General features: G+C 50.1%; 8 protein-coding genes across 8 annotated transcripts; 3 read left to right on the top strand and 5 right to left on the bottom strand.

Moving 5' to 3' along the window:
- Window positions 1-27: 27 nt before the first annotated feature.
- Window positions 28-1865, bottom strand: HO133_005541 (uncharacterized protein; the record flags this gene model as incomplete). The annotated part of the gene is made up of 4 exons (XM_037296450.1): window positions 28-205; window positions 436-621; window positions 681-698; window positions 1021-1865. 4 exons carry the CDS (start codon window positions 1863-1865, stop codon window positions 28-30), a joined length of 1227 nt encoding a protein of 408 aa, XP_037148432.1.
- Window positions 1866-2679: 814 nt separating this feature from the next.
- Window positions 2680-3683, top strand: HO133_005540 (uncharacterized protein; the record flags this gene model as incomplete). The annotated part of the gene is made up of 2 exons (XM_037296449.1): window positions 2680-2893; window positions 3112-3683. The coding sequence occupies 2 exons, from the start codon at window positions 2680-2682 to the stop codon at window positions 3681-3683; spliced, it is 786 nt and encodes a 261-aa protein (XP_037148431.1).
- A 935-nt stretch (window positions 3684-4618) lies between these two features.
- On the bottom strand, window positions 4619-5484 carry HO133_005539 (uncharacterized protein; the record flags this gene model as incomplete). The annotated part of the gene is made up of 3 exons (XM_037296448.1): window positions 4619-4742; window positions 4916-5177; window positions 5340-5484. The coding sequence occupies 3 exons, from the start codon at window positions 5482-5484 to the stop codon at window positions 4619-4621; spliced, it is 531 nt and encodes a 176-aa protein (XP_037148430.1).
- A 1000-nt stretch (window positions 5485-6484) lies between these two features.
- HO133_005538 (uncharacterized protein) lies at window positions 6485-7018 on the top strand (the record flags this gene model as incomplete). The annotated part of the gene is made up of 2 exons (XM_037296447.1): window positions 6485-6578; window positions 6645-7018. The coding sequence occupies 2 exons, from the start codon at window positions 6485-6487 to the stop codon at window positions 7016-7018; spliced, it is 468 nt and encodes a 155-aa protein (XP_037148429.1).
- Window positions 7019-7391: 373 nt separating this feature from the next.
- Window positions 7392-10819, bottom strand: HO133_005537 (uncharacterized protein; the record flags this gene model as incomplete). The annotated part of the gene is made up of 2 exons (XM_037296446.1): window positions 7392-9594; window positions 9645-10819. The coding sequence occupies 2 exons, from the start codon at window positions 10817-10819 to the stop codon at window positions 7392-7394; spliced, it is 3378 nt and encodes a 1125-aa protein (XP_037148428.1).
- Window positions 10820-14110: 3291 nt separating this feature from the next.
- Window positions 14111-15377, bottom strand: HO133_005536 (uncharacterized protein; the record flags this gene model as incomplete). Its single annotated transcript, XM_037296445.1, has 2 exons — window positions 14111-15204; window positions 15275-15377. 2 exons carry the CDS (start codon window positions 15375-15377, stop codon window positions 14111-14113), a joined length of 1197 nt encoding a protein of 398 aa, XP_037148427.1.
- Window positions 15378-17292: 1915 nt separating this feature from the next.
- HO133_005535 (uncharacterized protein) lies at window positions 17293-18133 on the top strand (the record flags this gene model as incomplete). Its single annotated transcript, XM_037296444.1, has 2 exons — window positions 17293-17303; window positions 17386-18133. 2 exons carry the CDS (start codon window positions 17293-17295, stop codon window positions 18131-18133), a joined length of 759 nt encoding a protein of 252 aa, XP_037148426.1.
- Window positions 18134-18993: 860 nt separating this feature from the next.
- On the bottom strand, window positions 18994-21680 carry HO133_005534 (uncharacterized protein; the record flags this gene model as incomplete). Its single annotated transcript, XM_037296443.1, has 2 exons — window positions 18994-21533; window positions 21584-21680. The coding sequence occupies 2 exons, from the start codon at window positions 21678-21680 to the stop codon at window positions 18994-18996; spliced, it is 2637 nt and encodes an 878-aa protein (XP_037148425.1).
- Window positions 21681-21927: the final 247 nt, after the last annotated feature.

Below are 21927 nucleotides of genomic sequence, written 5' to 3'. Positions count from 1 at the left end.
TCAGAACCCCAAGAACAAATTTACTTGTTAGACAGCAGCATAGGAAGCGTTGCAGGAATGCTCGTTGTCGAATACCGCTGATCTCGTTAAGCCGTCGCGAACTGACGTGAAGACTTCCTCGTTGACAAGTATCTCGCTGTCGTAAGATTGGGTGATGGTGAAAGAGTGGTCGTCTGGTTCAACTATGTGTCCCGGTGCACCTAATCTGTTATTCGACAAGGTGCTCGAACTGTCATTGGAAAGGCCATCATTCCTCATAACGTCACTCGAGCATGCTCAAACCTCCAATTCCTTTCTTGTATGGGAATAATGGGCCAGCATCAGACGAGATCTGTTCCCATCAAGTATAATATAGATCACTGTAAAAGTCCCGAACCAACATGACAACTCCGGAGTTGGCTGGCTATCGTAGCTGGTGCAGTACTAACGACTAACTTATCCACGCCGTAGACGTTGCCTGATGACCCATCAAAGGTTTCGTCCCAGCTATTTTGCACGGCTCGATAGATGAGCCCGATGGTGTTGACGTATACGCCCAGCGAATTAAGAGATATGGTGTTGTTGAAACGGATGCGGACTTCGAAGCCTGGTGGGGAGGGCGGCGCATTGAGGGTTAATAGGCTGCATGTCTCATTGTTAGTATTGCGTACTCCCAAATTTGAGCAGTTGGAAAAGCTTACTTGGTTGTGTTTGAAGAGCTGGAGAAAGAATCCACTTCAGATACTTACGAAGGCAAGGATAACGCATAGACCAGCATGAAGCTACGAAAAAGGAGCGCTAATGAACTCATGGCCCTCATCTTGGATTACAAAAAGCGCCAACTCTTGCAGCTTGGAGGAGGCAACGTGGATAGAGCGATTTCCCTGAGCAGTCAAAAGCACATGAGAATATAATCATGGTTGCATAAAGGCGCGTGTCGCGACGGCGGATACTTCTCGCGGAAAGCGGCAGATAATCGAAAATTGGTAGATGTTTTAGACCGCCCAGAAGGCATGCATCTTCAATTCGTCGATCTTATACACGCAATTGCCTCTCAAAACGGGTGCCCATAGTCCAATGCTATCGCCAACTTTCAGCTTTCTGATGAAGTCTGCTGTGGTAGGCATCGTATCTTCATCGGCGTGTTTCCTGATTTCATCGTCTACGTCTTCGTCATATCTCAGTTTGATAACGTATTTACTCTCCGCCTTCGCTTGCGCTGAGAACCAACATTCTCTTTGAGCGACCAGGTGTTGTGTCTTGTCTGGCTTCGAGGGTTTCGACAGCTTTTGCGTACTCCGGAAAGCAGACAATACGCTAGAATTCCTCCGTTGACCCTCTACCATCGGAACGTCCTGTCCGAGCAGCAGCTCGTCTTCTCTAACGATACCAACATCACAGAATTTGCCGGGTTGAATATCGTACCGCTGACTGGCGACTTCAAAGACAACCATGCGTGCAGGATTTTGACCTCTTGGTGGCAAACAGATCTCCGAATCTTTACTCATAAACCGACGTAGTCCCCTTTTTAACGTAGCAGCACGAGTAAGACTACTTTCGGAAGCCAACGGTGGCGAGTATAGCGTGAATCCAAGCACCTCTTGCATGGCTTCGGATTCGCGACTCGGCCAAGTTCTCGACACGATATCGGAAGATGTGCCACGCCATTTGACTGGGGTTCGCACGAGTTCCAGTCTAGGTTTGATCGTAGTGGTGTGCGGCCAGTATTCGGCATGGTCGAGGATTAATTCGACGAGTTCCAGTGGGAGTCTTTTGAGGAAGAATGTTTTGACCCAGAAGATGGCGCTCATAGATGGAAATTTGTTGATGTCGAAGTCAACAGGAGTCTGGTCTGGGGACTGCTCGCTCGGCACCTTGTGAGCCATTTTGGAGATTAGGATGCAGTTAAAGTTGCTATCAGATTAAGGTAGAGTCCAGTTGGCTCCGGTCTGGCAAGACCCAACGCGTTGGAATGTAATATAAGTCTATGATAAGACACAACTGCCGGTCGCTGCTGATCAGCAAGCGGGAGGAGGGAGTAAGGTGGAGTGCATAAGCTATTCGCTACCGTAACATCTACATGTTCACGCTGGAAGCTATTAGCCTTCCTTTCCACCGCCGAAGTAGCTTATAGATACCTATACTGTAGGCAAGCAAGATATCGGTAGCGCCTATACAATTATTGGGTAAAGTAAAAGATCAGACACGAGAGCGGTGGCGATCTATTACGCCAAGCCCGCGCACGTGACTTTACGAATACGAGCCACCTATGCGCTTTTCGACTGATGACGTCCTCTCTCTCTTTCTCTCACTAAAGCACAACGTAATCTCTCAGTGAACCTTTACGGTGAAGATAATTCAAACGTGATTTTGATCTTCGAAGATCTAGAGAAAGCCTTCAAAAGTGGTGACCCGAAAATCATCGCCCGGGCTCTACGCGTACTGTGATTCTGCGGTAAAAGCTCGTTGACTGTCAGTTCAACCCGCCTCGGAATAGGCATCAAACAGCATCTGCCACCTACAGGATTAGCACTTGTGGCTGTCCTCAAGCCAACCGCTCGAGTTCTCGAGGGTAGCCCGCGGGTACAGCAAATCTGTGGCGATTTCTACAGGTCGTGGCATATTAAGCGAAGCTTCTGCGACCCAGCACATACGAAAATCGATTTGTACTTGAACCATAGTGCACTTGCGGACGGTATGATGGGGCAGAAGACAGTTGTATGGAGATGCGACAGTGACTACGTTGCCGGTGCCGAATACCTGGACGACGGGTGGGACCTGGGTGGGAAAACTCGGGAACGTCTTTCTGCGGCAGAAAAAGCCCATGTAAACAACTTCGTGCATTCTTTAGCCAAGGAAGACCGGAGGGAGCAGGTAAATTTCATGAAGCAGTTGGAGGTAGGGGACAGTCTGGGTGTGTGGGTGAGAGTGGTGCGCGGGATATTTGTGAGCATGGTTGAGGAAATGAGGATGCATGTGTTTTGGGCAGCCTCATGATCCGTTGGTGGATGACATTGTTATGTTGTTTGTTGAATGACGCCGCTCACTGTGACGACAGGGCATAAGTTGCAAGTTGGGAAAGCAATGATCACCGGGGTACAGCTTGACCACCACAAGTGGACACATTTACAGATAGGGACCGAGAAGACCAAGATATTGCGTGTTTCATAGAGATTCATTCAGTGCTTGACAAGACGAGCCTCCCACGCCCTCCCCAGGATCACACTAGCTGGACGCAACAACAGCCATCCCAAAACCCGACAATGCAGCCACGACAGAATCCGCCAAAACGCCACCAAAATGAAACGATGTATGTCTTCCATACCTTGAACTTACAACATCTCAATCGACATCACCAACCCCTACTAGTTCCCCCTCACGCTATTCCAAAAGCACGGATTGCTCAGATCCTCTCCAGCCCGACAGCCCAAAATATCCAAGTTGAAACAGAAACCCTGCTCCTGATTTTTCTGCGTAATATTCGCCTTGACCGGCCCCGTGCAGTCGTCATTCTCAAACGCCCAGAAGCTGCTGATTTCAAACCCCCCGGCGCCCCAGCTGCCACCGACTCGGCCGGTCGCCGGTTGGAAAGTCACGCATTCGCCCGCTTGGATAAAGGGCCGGGGATCGTCGCTGGTGTCGCCGTCTGGGTCCTGGCAGATGACGTCGTCGAGGTCGAAGGAGTCAAGCCAGGGTCTGGATGAGCGTTTTTCGATCAAGGTTGCACCGATGGTGTCGCTGGTCGGGAGGGCGAGGGCTACAGTTGCCAAGGCGAGGAAAAGGAGGGGGGAGCTATGCATGTTTGAGTAGCAGATGTTTGGGAAGATGGACGTTGGGTGATACTATTGAGTTGCTAAAGAAAATCTGATGCTTGAGACCGGCATGGAAAGATGTATACATCGTCCTGGTGTGGGCGAGCGGACGCATAAAGACGGAGCGCAGGACAAAAGGCTGAACAAAACATCTTGTTCGGGCAAGCTGCAAAGTAGATCCACACGTAGGTCATGTTCAAGACACACAAAAGGTTCTTGTTAGCTGAACAGGCATTCGTGCTGGGCAAGGGAAGCAATGAAAGAACATGAACAAAGAAACTTCGCTCCCTAAAGGGACGTATCTCAGTGAGATGGATTGCCCTTTGTTCCACAACTTCCTGATCATGTGCCTCAATCCAAGCATCTTGCTCCTGCCTCAACGGAAGCGTTGTCTCCTTGATCTGCGGAGGTAATAGCCTTGTCGCGTTGGAAAGGGAACCAATGCTTAGTGATTATAGAAACTCACTCCGCAATCTTGTACTCACTCGCCCATTTGACCGGCTAGCTGTAGGTTTTTCCATTGAAGCCATGCATTTCTCACATGCTCTTCCTCAAGGTCTTTTCCAACACCTACAAAGCTGAAGACGCCGGTCCGAGCGTTCTCGCTCATGGGCTGCTGGAAAAGAGGAGGTCTTGAGCATGATACGAAGAGCAAATGGGACAACATAACCGTTCTATTGAATGCTCGAGCCGGTAGGAATGAGCCGTGCTATCATTATATCTCTCATCTGCTATGCTTATGAGAAATGCTAAGCTTCGTATATCTCGTCGTGTTTCAATCACTATCAAACAATGCCATACCTTCCCTTTTTTCCACAAAGCCCGCTTCAAACCTTGCTAGGATCACTTGGCACAGTCTTCTCCACCAGCTTGGCATCCGTCTTCTTCCTAAAGGCCTGCACCTTCCCCATGAAGCCCTCGTCTCCTTGTTTGTTAGTCTCGTGATCCCACCTGTCCGTTTCAGAATCAGCATCATGGATCCCAAGAGGCAAGAGTCAAAGACTCGAATTGCAGAACAGGTCCGAGGAGTAAAAAAGACCTGTTTACTCGCAAAAGGCATTTTGGAACTCCAACAGCGGGAGTTATCAGAGGGCAAGACAGCTCCAAAGAAAGACAGCGCTTACTCCTCATCATGTTTCTCGATCAATCCCGCCCCATTCAAATGGAACGTCAACTTCGAATTCACCGGCTTCTCCGTCCCCTTCTCCTTGAACGGGATCGGCGACTTGAACACATATTTCTGCGTCAGATTCAACTCGATCCGACTCGACGTGGACGAAGCGAGCATGTCGCATTTCTCGGTGATGGACTCGGCGAAGAGTTTGGGCATGCCGTTGAATTGGGACTTGATGCTGTCGAGGCCTTTGGCGATGGAGACGGGGTCGTCTTATGCTCGTTCTGGAGTCAGCGCTTTTGCTTCTTCGGGGAGGATGACTTGGCTCATATGACGGGCAATGATAATGGTATGGAGCCTGCTGCTCGCGAAAGATGTTTTGAAACTCGGGGGTTGATACTAGCCGGGAAATGATTGTTTGGAAATGTACGTACGGAATACGGCATCTTCGCTGTAGTGGGAGTAGGCTTGTTCGGAGGGTTGGAGTTGGTAGAGCTTGAGGACATCGTCGATGAGTTTCTGCTCGCTGGCGGAGGGAGTCCGGGTTGGGTGGGAACCCTGGGATGAGGTGGTGGTCATTTTGTTGGTGGTGGTGTTGGGTCGGAGATGGGTATTGAGGACTGTTGGGAATGATAATAGAGCAGAGTGATTGATTTTTTAGGTCTTTGTAGTGAGGCAAATGGGGGGGATTCTTATGTTTACTGGTGGTAAGTGACGTGACCTGACATCACCATTTTGTTTGGCGTTCGTATTCGTATGGACTCCCGTGATGCGCGTTCCAGCTCCCAGGCGAGGTGATAGTGGAGCGACTAAGAGCAGAATCGAAGAACAGATCTTCGCCTTTATCCCCAAAACCGAACTGAAAACAGGTGAGACGGACCGAGGAGCAAACGGGGAAGCAGGTAGGTAGGACTTGAGAGGCCGGCGTTGGCCAGAAGCCACTCCGTTTGCAATGGAGCCTGAGAACACTACGGCGTTATTATATCAACTGTGTCTTCACTATGTAATGTGCTTGATGTTGATGTTGCCAACATCAGCGAGACTCTTCTCCTGTCTTCGCCCGTATCTTGTGTATGCTGTTGTTGTTTGGTCAAGAATACGTCCAACCCCCTTTCAAGCCATCTACTGTTCTAAACGAAAACCTATCCTCCGATTTTGCATTTCATTTGTTGATTTGGTTTACCAACCTTGTCATAGTAGTGAGGCTGGCAGGCAAACTTTCACTTGCGGTCTATAATTTCAAACCCTCACGCTCGGTAACTTCGACCCACATCGAGCATGATGCCAGCCATACTACACACACCGCGTTGCTGCAATGCTCGACCGATCACTGCATGTTGAGAGAAAGTGGTGTGGCCCCAATCCATAGCGTCCTATCGTCATCTTGTTGTGGAGCTCGGTACATTGTCGAGAACATGGATGTCCTCGGCTTCGATATTATTCTGTCCCCTAACCCTCTAATCTGCCCTCACAATGATCAATTATATAAACATACCTCCCACCACTGGCAGCAAATCCCCCTCGCAGTCGAAGCGCAGTTCTTCAAACGCGTCTCGTATCCACAGCGCTCGCAAAAAACATGGCTGCCGTGCCCAGTGGAGCTGGATCGAACCACGGAGCCCGAGACGCTTTCGGACTCCTTGAGTACTGGAAAGCCGATGAAAAAGCACGGAGTAGGTCGTCAGCAGAGTTCTGATAATATATCCTATAATGAGAAGCGGGGCTTATCCACTTCATAGGACCCGCTGTATGTCCTTGGAAGACCAGAGACAAACTGATCAACATGGCCAAGACTTCCGAAGCGGACCTCTACAGCAACTATTCGATACCAGACTTCATAAACGATCAGCTAACAATTCAAGGACACCCTCGCGCTCGTGGCAAACACGAAATCGACACCACAGTCCTTTTCGACTCACAAAAAGACCGGGATCTTGAGCGAGTACAATGGCTGGACCAATACCCCCCACGGTGTGCTATACATGTACGCCCAGGCTCGGCCTCGAGACTCCTGCTTACGAAAGTCCTATGGACGTGTGCCGAGGGACGCGTTGTCCTTGATCGAGACAACCACCCTTTCAAGGATTATAGGAGTATTAACATGTCGACGTGATCGTCGAATGGAGAAGGTGCGTTGATGGAGGCGATTCGTCGACTTAATCTCAGCATCACCACGGAGTATCCTGGGTAAGACTTTTAGTACAACCATTCTAGTCAGCAGAGTCTGACCGATGATAAACCCAAGGGATGCAGCAAAGACGGGACTCGTTAACAAACCACATTGAATGAGCGTATGACTCGCTTTTCGACTCGAGGATTCATGCTCAGCATGGGCGGAGCGCAAGGGAGCGATATACTAAAGTAGGACAGAGTGATTAGATTAGCTTACAATAGACATCATTACGAGTCTATCATGTTTTCCTTGGACTGTACATATGATTTTATTCGCTAGTAAAGTATGGTAATAATACAACGCAAACATGAGATCAAATACCCTCTATCCACTCCATTTCATCAAGTTCTGCCTTTAGCACCAGCCTGGACTTGCCACCACACCATTTCAGCACCACCGCTCCCTGGTCCTTAGCCAGAGGATCCCACCACATTTTTGCAACGAAGTACTTATGGATCAACGCTGTCCTATGGCATTTCTCCATCGGTTGAGGCGATTTAAATTCCAGGAACCGCCAGTCCCATAGAGTCACCACTCGCGGATGCCAAAGTAATAAATGATGTAAGAGCGCTCCAACATGCCGACCGACGGCATGAGTGTCGTTGGACTCGACCAGTACAACGAGCTCACACCGAGGCTTCGATTTAAAGCTCGGGGTGGAACATTCTGCTGGACGGCTTCTGGGAAATGGTAATGCCGATTTGTAATGATTGAACAAAAGCTCGTGAACTTTGTGATTCTGGTCGACCAGACATGGGCCTAACATGACATCGCACTCTGGTATATGCGGTATCTGCATGCTTGAGGCCGGTTCTGCAGTGCTCGGAGGGGTTTGAAGGCTCCCGATCTCTATCGTGGCACGGTCAGGTGGTAAAAGAGGCGCAGGCCGAGATTCCTCGGATATAGTTTGCTGTGTGGTTTCAGCAGAAGTCGACTCAGAAGCAGTGGTTTCTCTGGCAGGTGACGAAGGTTCGACATATACTTTGGAGGTGTTCCTCCTTCGATGGAAATGCCGGTCTGTGTCGACGGCAGTCTTACGCACAAGGGAGAAGTGGGTTGTCGACCGTGGCTTTGGTTCAAGAGTGTCCGTAGACCGGGCTGAAAGAGGAGGTCGGGACAGATTCGTAATCTCACGTAGAGGCTTCTTGAGCGTCGGCAACCGGGTGTTGTTCGTGGGCTTGGGTTCGCTCTTTGAGTGTTGTATAGGAAACGGCCGTGTCTTCTTCGCTTTCCTGATAGAATCTTCCTTGTCGTCACGTTCGGCACTGCGCTTCCTTGAGGGTCCACGAAGATTTTCGCTAAATCCAGTTGTCTTTCTGTTACTGGATGTGACGCCACCACTTCTCGAACGTGGTGAAGAGTTTGGTGGTGTCTGCAGAGTGCCGTCATTTGTGATGCTGCCCATTGAGTGCTTTGATTTAGGCTGTTCAACGACAGCACCATCGCTAAGCCTCCGCTCTTGATCTCGCATTTCTCCGGTGTCCATTCGTATTAGCGGTGGAACTGCTGCCGCTCGTGGACGCCGAGTTGCCTTTGGCGTAGAAGATTCTGCGCCTGGTATCAATAAATAGTGCCCGTCTTCCTCGTCGTCAGTGAAGTCCCAAGACGTCATCCTTCCTCTGGCGCCGCGATCGACGTTGTTCAGCTTCTCAATCCAGCCCGCAATGTTATCGGATAAGTCTCCGGTAGGTACCGTTCTGGCTTCGGTTGCCATGTGCTGTAGCTCATCAAGATCTACAGTCTCTCTCCAATCTCTATCTAGCCGGATCTTCATGACGCGTGGGAACCGGAGGGTGAAGACATCACGATTTGGCGATTTGTCAAAGCCGCTGCCTGCAACATCGAAGACGAAGGGTTGTCGGAAGACGACACTCATCAATGGCAATCCTCGCGCGAGCTCGATATCGAAAACCTCCCAAGTCTCTGGGAACTCTGTATCCATTGCTCGGAGATATCCGTTCTCGGTCAGCGTCTTCATGTCTTCTCTTTTGATGCAGTCCTTGATTTGGTCAAAGACGAAAAATTGAGGTTTCTCGCCAGCATGCAAGACAGCCGCTTTGTTCCTCAAACAGCCAATGTAGAAGTGCGTCCAGCGTATATTCATACCCTCATATTTTTCGGCCTCATTGACGTCATAGCCAGCACCGACAACGGCGAAATCAGCAGTATCGCCCAAACCCTGGATGCAGTCTTTCTTCAGCTTGACCCAACGATTTGAGAACCTTCCTTGGCCACGGGTTCCGAGGTTGAAGTAGGGTTCATCGGAAGGTTTCAAAATCAGACCTTCCCATCGTAGGACAAATGCCATGGCCAGAGCCTTTTTGAGTTTCTCAGGTCCTGTCGGTCTATCAAAGCGAACGTGCTTTTGCCACACTATGTCTGCGCGGCCTTCAATAAGGCTTACTAGCCCCTCCAAGAGCTGCCGCCTCTTCTTGTGTGGTCTGTGGACGACTGGATCATCATCAACAAGCATAACGTCGTAATACATAATCATCAAGTGTTCCCAAGGATGAGGTCTGTACTCAGATCAGCACCAAATCTGCACGCTCGGGCGATGTATGCCTACTGAGAATCCAGTTCGGTACCCAAAAAGCTGCCAGACCTAGAAACATGCTTCCGTAACTTGTGGTATTCCAAAATCCCCTTCGTCTTATCGCTCCAAACCAAAAGTTCCCCTTCCAAAATGCATTTTCTAGAAAAGCCACAATCATGGCGTCCGATGCGCAGACTGTCTTTGATAGCCCGGTGAACACCTCTTCGGTCCGAAGTAGAATCTTTGCAACTCTTCGAGAATATCTGAATGCATTCCTCACCCTTGGACATATCAATATGAATCTGACAATACTCTCCATCGTGCTTTTTCTCGATGCTCATGGTCCTTCCGTCAACGACTGACACAGCATGCTTGACTCCACCCTTCGCTTTCACCCATTTGGGCGGACCAAGTTTGACGCCGATCCTGGGCTGAAGTAAACGGGCGTCATTCGCACGACGCTGGATCAAGGCACCTTGATTGGAACCTGCCATCTGAGATGCGGGTAAGCCTCTTAGCTCGCTGATGGCGGCCTCGAAGTTGTCGTACATTTGCATGGCTGTGGGTAGACGAACGTCAAGGTGATGGTAGACCATGCTCTCGGATAGATCGAGGCAGGAGTAATCTTTCAGGATCATCCGGGTAAACCACTTGGCTTCTCTAGACTGCATTCGTTTGTACGTTTGCCCCAATATCTTCAGCACCTGTCGACCGTCTTCGACCTCGAGGAAGCTGTCCTTGGGTCCTTTGACCTTCGGCCCAGAAAATCGGCACTTTCCCGCAATTGTCGCAAGTGCCTCGTCTACCTGCTCGAGAGTAATCTGGTTTGCCGGCTGTTCGGGAAATTCTGCTTGTCGAAGGGCACGTTCAACGCAATCACAGAGACTGCCTCGGCCCGGTTTCCGCCATTGATCTAGCATCTCCAACCTGTCTTTCCCAAGGCCAAGGCATCTCTTCAGTAGGTTTGTGAGACTTTTGAGCTTAATATTATAGACGCGGTCCGTACGCTTCTCAGGGAAGAGAGCAGAAAGTAAGACGACAAGGTCAATGTCAGGCGAATTGATGGAAACTCGATGAGTGGTGAACCATTGCTCGATATTTTCCCGATACCTCTGCTGACGATGTGCTGGCAGAAGAGGTGGGTCACGGTGCGACACTTTCTCGAGATCCGAGAGTAAGTTACACAATTGGAGGAACAGAAGAGGCATTTTGATGTGAGTGGGGAAACAATGGAAGCATTTTGGATTTCATTTGAGAAGCGGAAGGAAAGAACACAGATCCAGCAGGCGAGAAGCAAATAGCAATCGGAGTCACACAAAGAGACAGATAACACACAACGCCCACACCAACTTTTACCCGGATCCTAATGCTATTGGCTGACGAAGTGAATAATGAAATTGTAAAGAGAAGTCGGTCGGAGATGAAGTTCACGCGCTTTGTTACCCCACGCCATCACGTGCATACTAACCCAGAGTAGACTAGTGCTTTTGGTGGTCACGCAGTGTTTTCAAGCCTTCTTTATCTTCATGCCCGTTGATTCCTAGATCTCTCAAAATGCAAATCTGTTACGACTTTTGCTGCCTCTCTACGCCTTGAATACTACCGTAGGATTTAAGGCCGGCATGTACCTCGGGAATCCGCAGATTGTGCACTGCCACTGAATGAGCTGAATTTGACAAGGTTTCCCTTCATCTCCTGTTAGAGATAAATTAAAATCAATGTGACAACCTTCAAAATGACCTCTGCAACAAGACCAGACCATGAAGTATACATCTACCTACACAATTTTACTAGGAGACCGCGCCACTCCAGACAGAAATTACGAACCCGATCGCTCTTGAGCCTGAAATTTCTTCCACGAAACAAGAGATCAAGGCTCATCAGTTGAGGTAGGTCATCGTAGCTCGACTGTACATCGACGACAAGCCTATAATTCAAGTCGCTACATTTCCTTCTTCTTCTTCTTCGTCGTCTTCTTCTTCGTTACTCGTTACGGCCGTTTCGCCGCTTGTTATTTCTGCCCTCTACTGCTCTACTGCGCCACAAATACCTTACTATTGAAAAATGATGAAATATACTTCCGTCGCACACTTACACTAGTATGACACGTGAAACGTGAAATGAAGAAATGACAGTCTCAAGTTTTTTTTCATATATGAAATCCAAGAATGCGCACTCACTCTTCAGCGATCCTAAAAGGTCAGGTCTCCCCCGTACAGGTATATCGTGGTAATCTGCACTGCTCCCTTCCTCTCCAACCCGATCCTTCAAAAACTTCTCATCATGTGCTTCCCAACCCTCGCGCTCATCTATCTACTCATACCCTGCACCTTTGCGAATGGCTGCCACCAAGGAAAGGACAACATCGGTTGCCCAACCGCGATAGGGACCGACGTGTTCACGACCGCCATAGCGGATTTCTGCAACAACCATTTCCTGGTGCCAAACAGTCTTCCCACCACAGTATCCATCAACGTGGGCAACAGCTGGCCGGGCCTGGTCTACAGCTTGCCGATCTACGAAGACGAATTCGGAACCGATGTGTCATTATGGGGTACGGTCACTCGGGAAGCGTCCCCTCACGCCAGTCACATGCTAATCGTACGTCGGGCCCCCGACAGCCAATTTCCGCGTCGATAGGACTTCGAACGGAGATCCGTATGTCCTCGATTACGCCCTCTGCATCTCTCTACTCGGGCAAGCCAGCATTGGCAATCACACCGAGAGTAATTACGGGGACGATTGCGCGTATAGCCCGGGATCGTCGTTTGGGGGATGGGGGAACACGGATTTTGGGACCGTCTTTGCGGAGCCGATCTGTCCACCTGGGAAGAGTTGTCTGCCGTGGAACATAAGACCTTTGGGTTGCTGAGGTGTTGGATTGTATTTCGGTGCTAGGCAGGACCTATCCTTTCATTTCATTCAAATGGTAACCTGTTTGCTTGTGCTCGGCCAATACACGTTAGCAACAGTCTTGCGTCGGGGTAACTGGTTGGTCACATCGATCTAGTCTCCCCTATTACAAGACGCAACTACCACAACCACAACCACCTCACCTCCCACCGCCATCAACATCTCCTACCCAACTCTCTCTCTCTCTCTCTCTCTCTCTCTCTCTCTCTCTCTCTCTCTCTCTCTCTCTCTCTCTCACCCACACACACCCACTCTCTCTCACACACACACCTCTCTCACGCCCCCACCACCCAGCCCGAACGAAGCCAAACGCAACTCTTGCCCAGCCCATCCCTTCCATCCACTTCCACATCTACGGCCTTTCCCTTCACCGTTTTCCAACAGCTTGGCGCATTCCTCGCAACCAATCCAGACGTCCCCGAAGGGGAAGTGGTCGTCAGTGCGGTTTCCTGCGACAGGAAGGAAGATGGATTTTGCTTTTCAGCCCTTCAAATTCAACCCGGTATGTCATAATCCGTCGGCCGGATATCAACAGAATCCTTTCATGTTTTGGTACTTGTTCCAGTACAGTAGTATCGAGCACAGTCCACAGGCTTCGTAAAAGAGGATTTCCTAGAAATCGTCAAGCATTTGTCGTTGGGGAATATCGCGGGTTGAGTTACTTGTTGATTTTGACAAAGTCTGCGCTTGACTGGGCTCCAATCCCAAGAATCACAGCAATATGAGTTGTAGAAGACCCTCGAGTCGATAATACGGTACTACAGTGAAATCCAATGATAGGCATCTGAAACCACTCATTATGACTTCGGGCACACTTGTGTTGCAGTGAATTGATTCGGTTGTAATCTATTACCAACAAGCATACACCCATGCTTGTACTCCCAGCCTTCCAGATCTAACCACTCCATGCCATTTGCCAATGTGACAAGCCCAGCCAGAACACCCCCGCCCGAAGCATGCCAGCTTTAGTGTCTCATTCTTTGCTTCAAAAACATCGTTACTTTAAGTGTGCAGATATCACGACAGATGGAGCTAAAATATGAAATCAAGATAGAGAACACTTTCTTCGTTCACATCCAACCAAGCCATGAGTGGTACCTCAAAGCCACGCGCCAAGCGTCCAAAGTTCACCACGTCCGAACATCCAAGCACCGTGAAAGGCAAGCGAGCTCGACCAGTGGACATGCACCGAAGTCAGTCAACACCGGAAGCTCTGCTAGCGATAGAACACGGCGCAATCAACGTTCACTTCTCCATTATAGGCATCTGCTGAGCTCGAATTTGTAGACATCCACCGAAGTCAGTCAATACAAAGAGCATACAACGAGAGTGCAAGTATGGAGGCGTGGATTTGATGAACATTGGTGGAAATTTGGTGTTAAACGGAGAAATTGCGGGAATTGCAAGGTGTGATAGCGTCCTGTGGCGAATCCAGGAGCCGCTGCTGCCGATTGGAGCAGCGTTGACGTGATCGATGTCGGGCAGGTGGCACCGCAGAGCAATGATGATGGCGACAGTGTTGAAAAGCAAACTCCAGCATGCAAGATAAACCGGGAAGGAAAGGCGTGCTTGATGTAGGATAAACATCAGGCCAACAGCGACTGAGGCTTGACACCATCAGTCTCGGGTCCCTGAGCATCCGCGTCATCATCACCCTTCGCGCTCTCACTCTCCCAGATCTGGATCTCGGTGGCCTCCTTCGCGCCCTCTTTTTCAATGCCAAAGTCGGCGTCGGCGGCAGACGTGCTAGTCTTGGCTGCAAAACGAGCGATGACATCTTCCCATCCAGATTGAGCTTCAGTTGCCGCACCAGCATCAGAACGGAGCGATGAGGATGGCTCCTGAGTATTGATGGTCGTCGACAGCTTGTCCAGGACCCGCTCAGACGAGTTCTCAGCAGCGATAATGATGCAAGAAGATGCATCACAGCCCTCGGCGTAAAAGTCTTTGGCCTCGAGGTCTCCCAGTGGTTCGCGCGTCTCATCGGTCATCATGTCCCTCCTAGTGGCGGTGACTTGTGTAGCTGAGGCCACGGCAGCAGGGCCATCGATGGGTGGAATGTTTTCTTTGTTGTCTTTGTCGCCTTTAGACGAGCTGCCCTCATCGTCGGAGATCTCAAGAGTGCAAGTGGAGTGCTCCATCAGATTGGCCATCTCATCCTCTGGAGTGTCTTCATGGATATCGAACTGCCATCCCTTCCCATGTGTGGACTTGGACTTGTATTTAGGGACCGTGCCGGCGAGGGCAGCGTCGATAGAGAAAGGCAGGCCATTGGTGGACTCGGTGGTAGAGGAAGATGGAGGATTGACACGAGTGAAAGGGCTGGTCGTCATGCGACGACGGGATAGTATTCCAATACGCTTGTTCTTTGGGGAGCGGCCGGCAGGAGCAGGGGCTGAAGATGGCTCGGCACGGCGCTTGATTCCAGCAGCAGGGGTTACAGTATCTTCTGCCTTTCGCTTCTGGCCAACTGCTTGCGCACGCTCGACATATTGAGCGGGCTGGACTGGTGCGGGAGCAAAGAGTGGGGTGTCGTTGGACTTGGTCAAGTCAAAGTCGAAAGCTCGACCTTTCTTGGATGGCGATGAGAAGGTGAAAGGGTCGATGTTCTCCGAGTCGACGTCGTCAAACTCGGCTGGAGCATGTCGCTTCAGGGCAGACGCAGCGGTAGGAACAAGAGCTGTTTGGCATGTCAATCAATGATGCTCGTGTCAAGAAGAGGATATGTGATATATAGGCGATCGACCTACCATTCTGCTTGTTCTTGATGTTGGTCATATTCCTAAGTCTAGCACCACCCAGGGAAGCAAATGGCAAGCGGGCCGGCGAAGCCATAGTTGTGAGGGTTGTCATGTTGAGCTGTTGCTTTGAAGGATGGGATGTTGTTGTTTTGTCGGCTTCAGGAATGTATGAGCGACAGGCTAGAATATGCCTGGCCCAGTACTGGCTCGACGTTGGTCAAAGAGTACAAATATGAAGAGGCGATGTTGATGAGGATGATGTTGAAGTATGTTGATGGTGGACAGAGGAGTGTAGGGAGGTAGAGAAGGGCGAGTAACGTTGATGATAGCCTGATAGGAGAATGAAGAGTGGAAGGAATTGAAGAGGAAGAAGAAGAAGCAGCGGATGCTCGAGACTTTAGCCAGTAGGATACAATGGTACAATCGCGCATTGACACGAAGCGGACGTGTGGAGGGGCAATGCAGTTAAGGCTCAAGTGTGTCCAAGATAGGCAGGGATCAAAGTGAAGAAGAAGAGGAAGAAGTAGAAGAAGAAGCTAAAGGCTAAGGTACGCCTTGCTGCAGCGCGTTGAAGCGTGTTCTTCCGAGGCGTCAATTCACAACGAGTGTCGGAAAAGACGTGCTGCTCTTTGCATAATTGAAGAATTATTTGATGCCTTAGAATAGAGGCAACCAGGATGGAATGCCTGAGGAGTTGAGGATGAGGATGCAGTCTGAAGAGGATTGTTAATGCCCTCTTGATGTGTGGTGTTGGAGAAGAAAGGGATATTTTGAGTTGTGAGAGTACGCGCCACACTAAACTTGCCTTCGCGTTTGGCTTGATGCCAAGACTTGATCGACGACGACTTTCCACTGGTCCCCTTATTTTCTACTCATTCAACACACGCATACCCCAGACTTTCTCACACTGTCAGCCTATGAAAGTCCTTTTTTGCCACTGTCGAAGCCTGGTCAACTGTCATTCAACACTCACCTGTACAAAAGTGAACGAATCATATTTGAAGCTGGCCTTGTTCCATCTGTGTTTGATCCACTGTCGCTGTTTCAATTCTCAGACTTCCTCCTCTCTCATGATGCCAAATGAGCCTGTACTCTGAAGCTCTGGAGGGAAGATCAGCGGTTGCCACGGGCTCTTTAGACGTTGAGGACGCTGCAGGGTGATGCGCCATCCCTTTCGCCAGTCACTTCGTTGCTTTCCACTTGCCCTCAGGGCGCAAGAAACCGGCGCGACGCAGACACCTTACCGTAGCTTTTGGAGGCAGATCCTTTAAGAGAAGAGCTGGTATGCTCACAGAATGATTGACATTTAGCTTGCCATCTCAAGTGACTCTGGCTTAGGTCTCGGCGTTTGTGCATGTCTTGAAAGTAATCTCTCTCCTTCACTTTCATAACTGATCCACGACTCAAACCCTATCCCCGACGTGGCTCTTACCGTCGTATAGAATAACCCTAGGGCTCTTTTCAAGGCTCTAGTCCTATATTCGACTATATCCTCGGGCTAATACGCCCTTATGATCTCAAGCTGCGCTAGATTCACCTGTAACATGTGCTACGTATTATCTACACCTTGAGCACTGTCTCAATTCCCACGGTTTCACTTTCACGGCTTTTCTCTTTCTTACTGCATTACCATCGTAACACGAAACCCCGCCGAGAGTAATGTGAATCATGCCCAAGGGAACGCACTCGAGGCTGAGCCTCCCTCTGTGAACAGCCACTCCTCGGTGCCGCACGTTGTTCCTGCTCAGGAGCTACGCCTATACGGACTGCCTGCGATCATGCTGTCCGGACCGCAGCTACTTCTCTTGTTGCATCAAGGCGAGGTTCTACGCAAGATGCGAGGCTGAAGTGTTTTGGCGCCGGCCTCTTCGTCAGCCCTGGAATCCACGTCTCTCCCCTCCGCTCGTGACTTAGATTTGTGACTCTTTGTCTGCATCGTTGGTGTCCTGTTTGCCTACGAATTTTCTTTCTTGCGGATTGGAACATGGCTCATCTGCCTGCTGTCTTTCCCTTTGTGTTAGCTGGCCATGCGTCAATTGTTTTATCCTTTGTTGTCTGATCCTATATTTTGCCATGTATCCCGTCACTCCATGACAGCTGTTCATTGATTTATCTTACAGTGACCCCCGAATTACCAGCATCTCATTCTGCGGAAAGAAATTTGCCCGCAACCAGGTCATGGATACCCCCACCAGCGCTTCCAACATAGACACGTGGCGACCATCCTGGGAGCGAGAGCCTCAAATCAACGATCTTCTCAGACCCTATAGCACAGCGGCTGTAGTCTACGATGGGAACAGACTTCGGCCAGAACTCTGGGACATCTGCAATGGATGCATTCTTTGGCTGCCTCCAAAAGCAGACATCAGTAATTATCTGGATTCCAGTCTATCCGACCAGGATCCAGGCTTCTTCAACCATCCGATTCTCGTCCTCAACATTGACATCACCGGTCCCCGAAACGCCACGGTCCAATTTGCAACAATGACAAGACTAGGCAACCGATTTCGGGAACGCATGGATGCCTCTCAATGGGATGCATACATCCCCGTATCTCCAGCAAGCCCCCATCCAAACAGTGGCTTATTGCTTCGCCTCGAGAATGAGAAGCCTAAGCGGGGCATGGTAGACAACTGCTACGTTTCCATCCGCGAAGGGGTATCCAGCCTGGACTACAGGGCGCTTCGGTGTTACTCGGCCGCTCAGAAGGCCGACGGCTATCGGCATCGTCTCAAGGAAGAATCTTTTGATCAGGTGATGCGTGAGCTAGGCCGTAGCCCGAGCGCGTGGATTGAGACTGCGGCCTTGTGGGAGGAGTTTCTTCAAAAGCGTGTTCCTGCTCAGACGGAAAAAGCGTTTGATGGATAATAGTACGGCGTACGAGGGGCTTTCGATCAAATATGTGGGAGGAGTTGCTTTGAGTAGTCCAACAGTCTCATCTCTTTTGGGGATGGATGCCTAAAAATAACCGCAATTCGTGTCATCAATGCTACTGTATCTACACACAATATTGAAATTTTTCCAGAAAAGTTTGTCGCGCATGCCTATTTGATACTTGGCATCGAGTGGACAAGACGAGGCCGATGTTGTCAAGCACAAGATTGAAGAGCATCAGTTTTCACAGGTCCAATGGGAATATTGGCGAAAATTTTTGGCAATTTTGGCTCGTAAGTTCCTTTTTCGTCGGCATCTTGATGGGTATCCAGCCGGAGACGCAATGAAATTGTGGATAATCGTTGCAAAAGTTCCTACCCGCAGAATGGGTAAATGCCATAAATCATTGGCATTGTCAGGTCTTGACCTTTTTCATTTTGTACATGGATTGTTGTCAAGCCGTGCATTTATTCAATACAGGGGAGGAGAAAAAGTCCGTAGTAAGCTGGAAATCTTCTACGTGGATGAAGTTTATACCAGCAATTCAAGGATTCATGCGGGCACAATCCTTATTCCGGAGAAGTGGAGTACGCAAAAAAATCCCAATTGATTAAATAAAACTGCCATCTCGCGATGGACAAAAGGAACGACCGAGCCAAATCCCAAACGCCCAGAGCTATATACACCGCAGACCAAAACTACAGTGACCGCAATATCCATCCATCATCGTCCTTCACGGAAGGGGTCGGATTTCAGGAACGCCTCCTCCAATTAAATCCTTTCCCACTCGACCTCGGCAGACCCGCTGCTGAAGCGGAACACATCTACCGACCCAACCAACTCACAAACTCAACTCACAAGAACAACACGACAAAGGCAGCAACAGCCAAGCCACCAAAGCCAGCAGGGGCCAAGTTGGCCGCACCGCCGATGAATGGTTGGGCCTTTGCCTTCGCCGTCGTGATTGGGAAGCCGGAGCTCGCCGCAACACCGGTACCGGCCATGGTGCCGTTCAAGTATGCCGTAGATGTGCTCGTAGCGGTCATTGATGACGTCGAGTTCAGGGTCATCGTTGTCGTGCCGGTAGGCGCGACGGCGGGGAGACCGTTGACTGGGTTGACATCCAGAAGACTGCTTGATGGGCTGGCGGCAGGCACAGCGCTGAAGAGGACGCTTGGGATGACCGCTGTGGAAAGAGATGTGGAGGAACCGCTGTCGGTGACGGTGCTGATGACGGTGTTTTGGACTGTGGAGTAAGCGGTTGATGTAACTGGTGCGACCATTGTGACTGTGGAGACGACGCTGGGGATGACGGTAGTAGCGAGGTAGGTTGAAGAGGCGCTGTCGACCATGGTGCTGATGCTTGTGCTGTAGACTGTGCTGTAGATCGTTGAGGCGATGGTTGTGGTTGGGGCAGCAACAGCGGCGACGACGACGGAGGACACAACGCTCGGGATGGCTGATGTAGCCAGGTATGTGGAAGACGCACTGTCAGTCATTGTGTTAACAACGGTGCTGTAGATCGTGCTATAGCTTGTCGAAGACGTGGTTGAGGTCGGGGCTGGGGCAGCAACGGGAGCAACAACAGTGGACGCCACAACGGTGGGAACGACTGTAGATGAGACGTAGACAGAAGAATTGCTGTCAGTTACAGTCTTGAAGCCGGTGCTGTAAAGAGTCACGTATGTGGTAGAAGAAGTGGTCTTTGCGGGATAGGTCCAGACAACGCTTGTCATAACAGTGGAAGAGGTCTTGGTCGACGAAGCACTGACAATAGTGCTGACAATGGTGCTTTGCACGATTGAAGAGACAGGTGGAGTGAAGCCAGGGACAGCAGTGCTACCGGTACAAGCATGGGCTGCTATATAAGCATGGTACGCGTTCGCGGCAACGCTGGGTGGCATGGCGGTGGCCGGGTTTTGGACCATGCTAGACGAGGAAGAGCTAGTCGTTTGTGGTGCCACACATTTTGTGCAGATAGTGCTAGTACTGGTACTTAAAATTGTTGAAACGCTTGTTGTCTTCATAACGGCAGTGGTACCGTTCGCGATCCTGGTGCTGGTCACTGGGCAGCTGGTCAAAGTAGTGTAGACGATCTCCGTGGTGAATGCGGCAACAGTAGACATCGGAGATGCTGACATGGGAGCTGCGGTCGAGTTGGTCATCGCTGGAGATATAGTCGAGCTTGTCATCTGTGGCGCTACACACTTGGTGCAGATGGTACTGGTGCTGGTGCTCAAAATGGTAGAAAGGCTGGTGGCCTTCATGACAGAAGTAGTACCATTGGCGACCTTGGTGCTTGTGATTGGGCAGCTCGTGACGGTGGTGTAGACAATCTCGCTGACAACACTGGCCACAGTAGATTTCGCGGTGACGGAGCTGCTCATGCTGGAAGCGGACACAGCCATGACAGATGATGAGGGGGTGACAACCATAGTCGTAGCGGGTTTCGTCGATGTAACAATGACCTTTGATGTAATAGGCGTGCTGCGAGCGGGGCAGTTGAGAACGCTGGAAGCGCAGGCCGTGATGACAACTTCGCTGGTGCTCAAGACGGTCATTTCCGGGATGACGGACGTGGTAGGTTTTATGCTGGAAGAGATCAGGCTAGAAGAAGCCATGGAGCTGCTAGTGCTGTGCATGGAGCTGGCGCTGGAACTGGAAATGAGAGTGTTGTTGATACCCTTAATGCTCTGCCAGCTTCCGCTCTTATCGGTGTACTCATACTGCATAGCTGGATTTGCGTTGGTAATTTTCACGCTCTTAATGTAAGAGGTGTAGTTCTGGGTTGGCGGCAGCGGTGTCGGCCCACCAGCCCATTGCACCGTATCGACGCCTTGTTTGCTAGCATCGCCACCGTCCCATAGGCCAAGACTAACTTTCATAGGGGTCTGCGGGAACTCGTTGCCTGCTTGATCTGCGGTGAGAGTGCGCATGACTTTTCCATCGATGGACCAGACGATTTCTGTAGGAGACCAGTCAACTGCGTAGGTATGGAATCCAGTTTGGGGAGATGTAACATCGACGTATTCGGAGACACCGTAGTTCAAGACACCTTTGCCAAAGTAGTTGGTTTGGGCTTGAGCAGTGTTGGTACCAGTGAATTCCCAATCAATCTCGTCCAAGTCATCGGAGAGCAGAACCATGCTGCTGACTATGCCTTTACCTGGAGCGACCTGCGCGACATACTCGACACGTCCGAAGAAGAAGAAGAAATTAGAATAGATGGTTGGAGCATCACCCTGTTTCCCGAAGTTGAAAGCGGCACCCATGGTAGAGTCGAAGGTAGTGTACTCGTAGAGAGCGCTGGTCCAGTCGCTAGGAAGAGACTTTTGCTGCGTAAAATCCATAAAGTAAGAGCTGGTCGACAGACCCAATCCATTGGGGCAGTTAACTATGAGACCCATTAGTCTTGCCCACACAGTACGCTGGAAGACTGCATACCATCCAAAGGATTGCAGACTGTAATCACTTGAGCAAAGGATGACGGTAACGCAGCGATGGCAGCGACGGCCGCAACTGATCTTTTGTTGAAAAGCATGGTGATTGAGACGCTGTCTCATAAAATAACTGAAATGAGAGATCTGTTAAAGATAGAATGAAAGATAACTAGGAAGGTTCCTTAAAGACAGTGAGTGTAGTGAGTGTGAAAATCTGAAGACTTGGAAAGGGTTGGGAGTGAACGTGCTTAAGGTTTTTGAGATGGAGGAGGTACAAGAAATAGATACCTGAGTGAGAGAAACAAAGAACGCACGTGTCATATCTAGACTCGAAGGTTGGCGTAAGAC

This window comes from Letharia lupina (genome assembly GCF_014066315.1).
Source record: "Letharia lupina isolate WasteWater1 chromosome Unknown contig_21, whole genome shotgun sequence".
Taxonomy (NCBI): domain Eukaryota; kingdom Fungi; phylum Ascomycota; class Lecanoromycetes; order Lecanorales; family Parmeliaceae; genus Letharia; species Letharia lupina.
The sequence above is the reverse complement of the archived record's forward strand: the minus strand, read 5'-3'. Positions and strand labels throughout refer to the sequence as shown.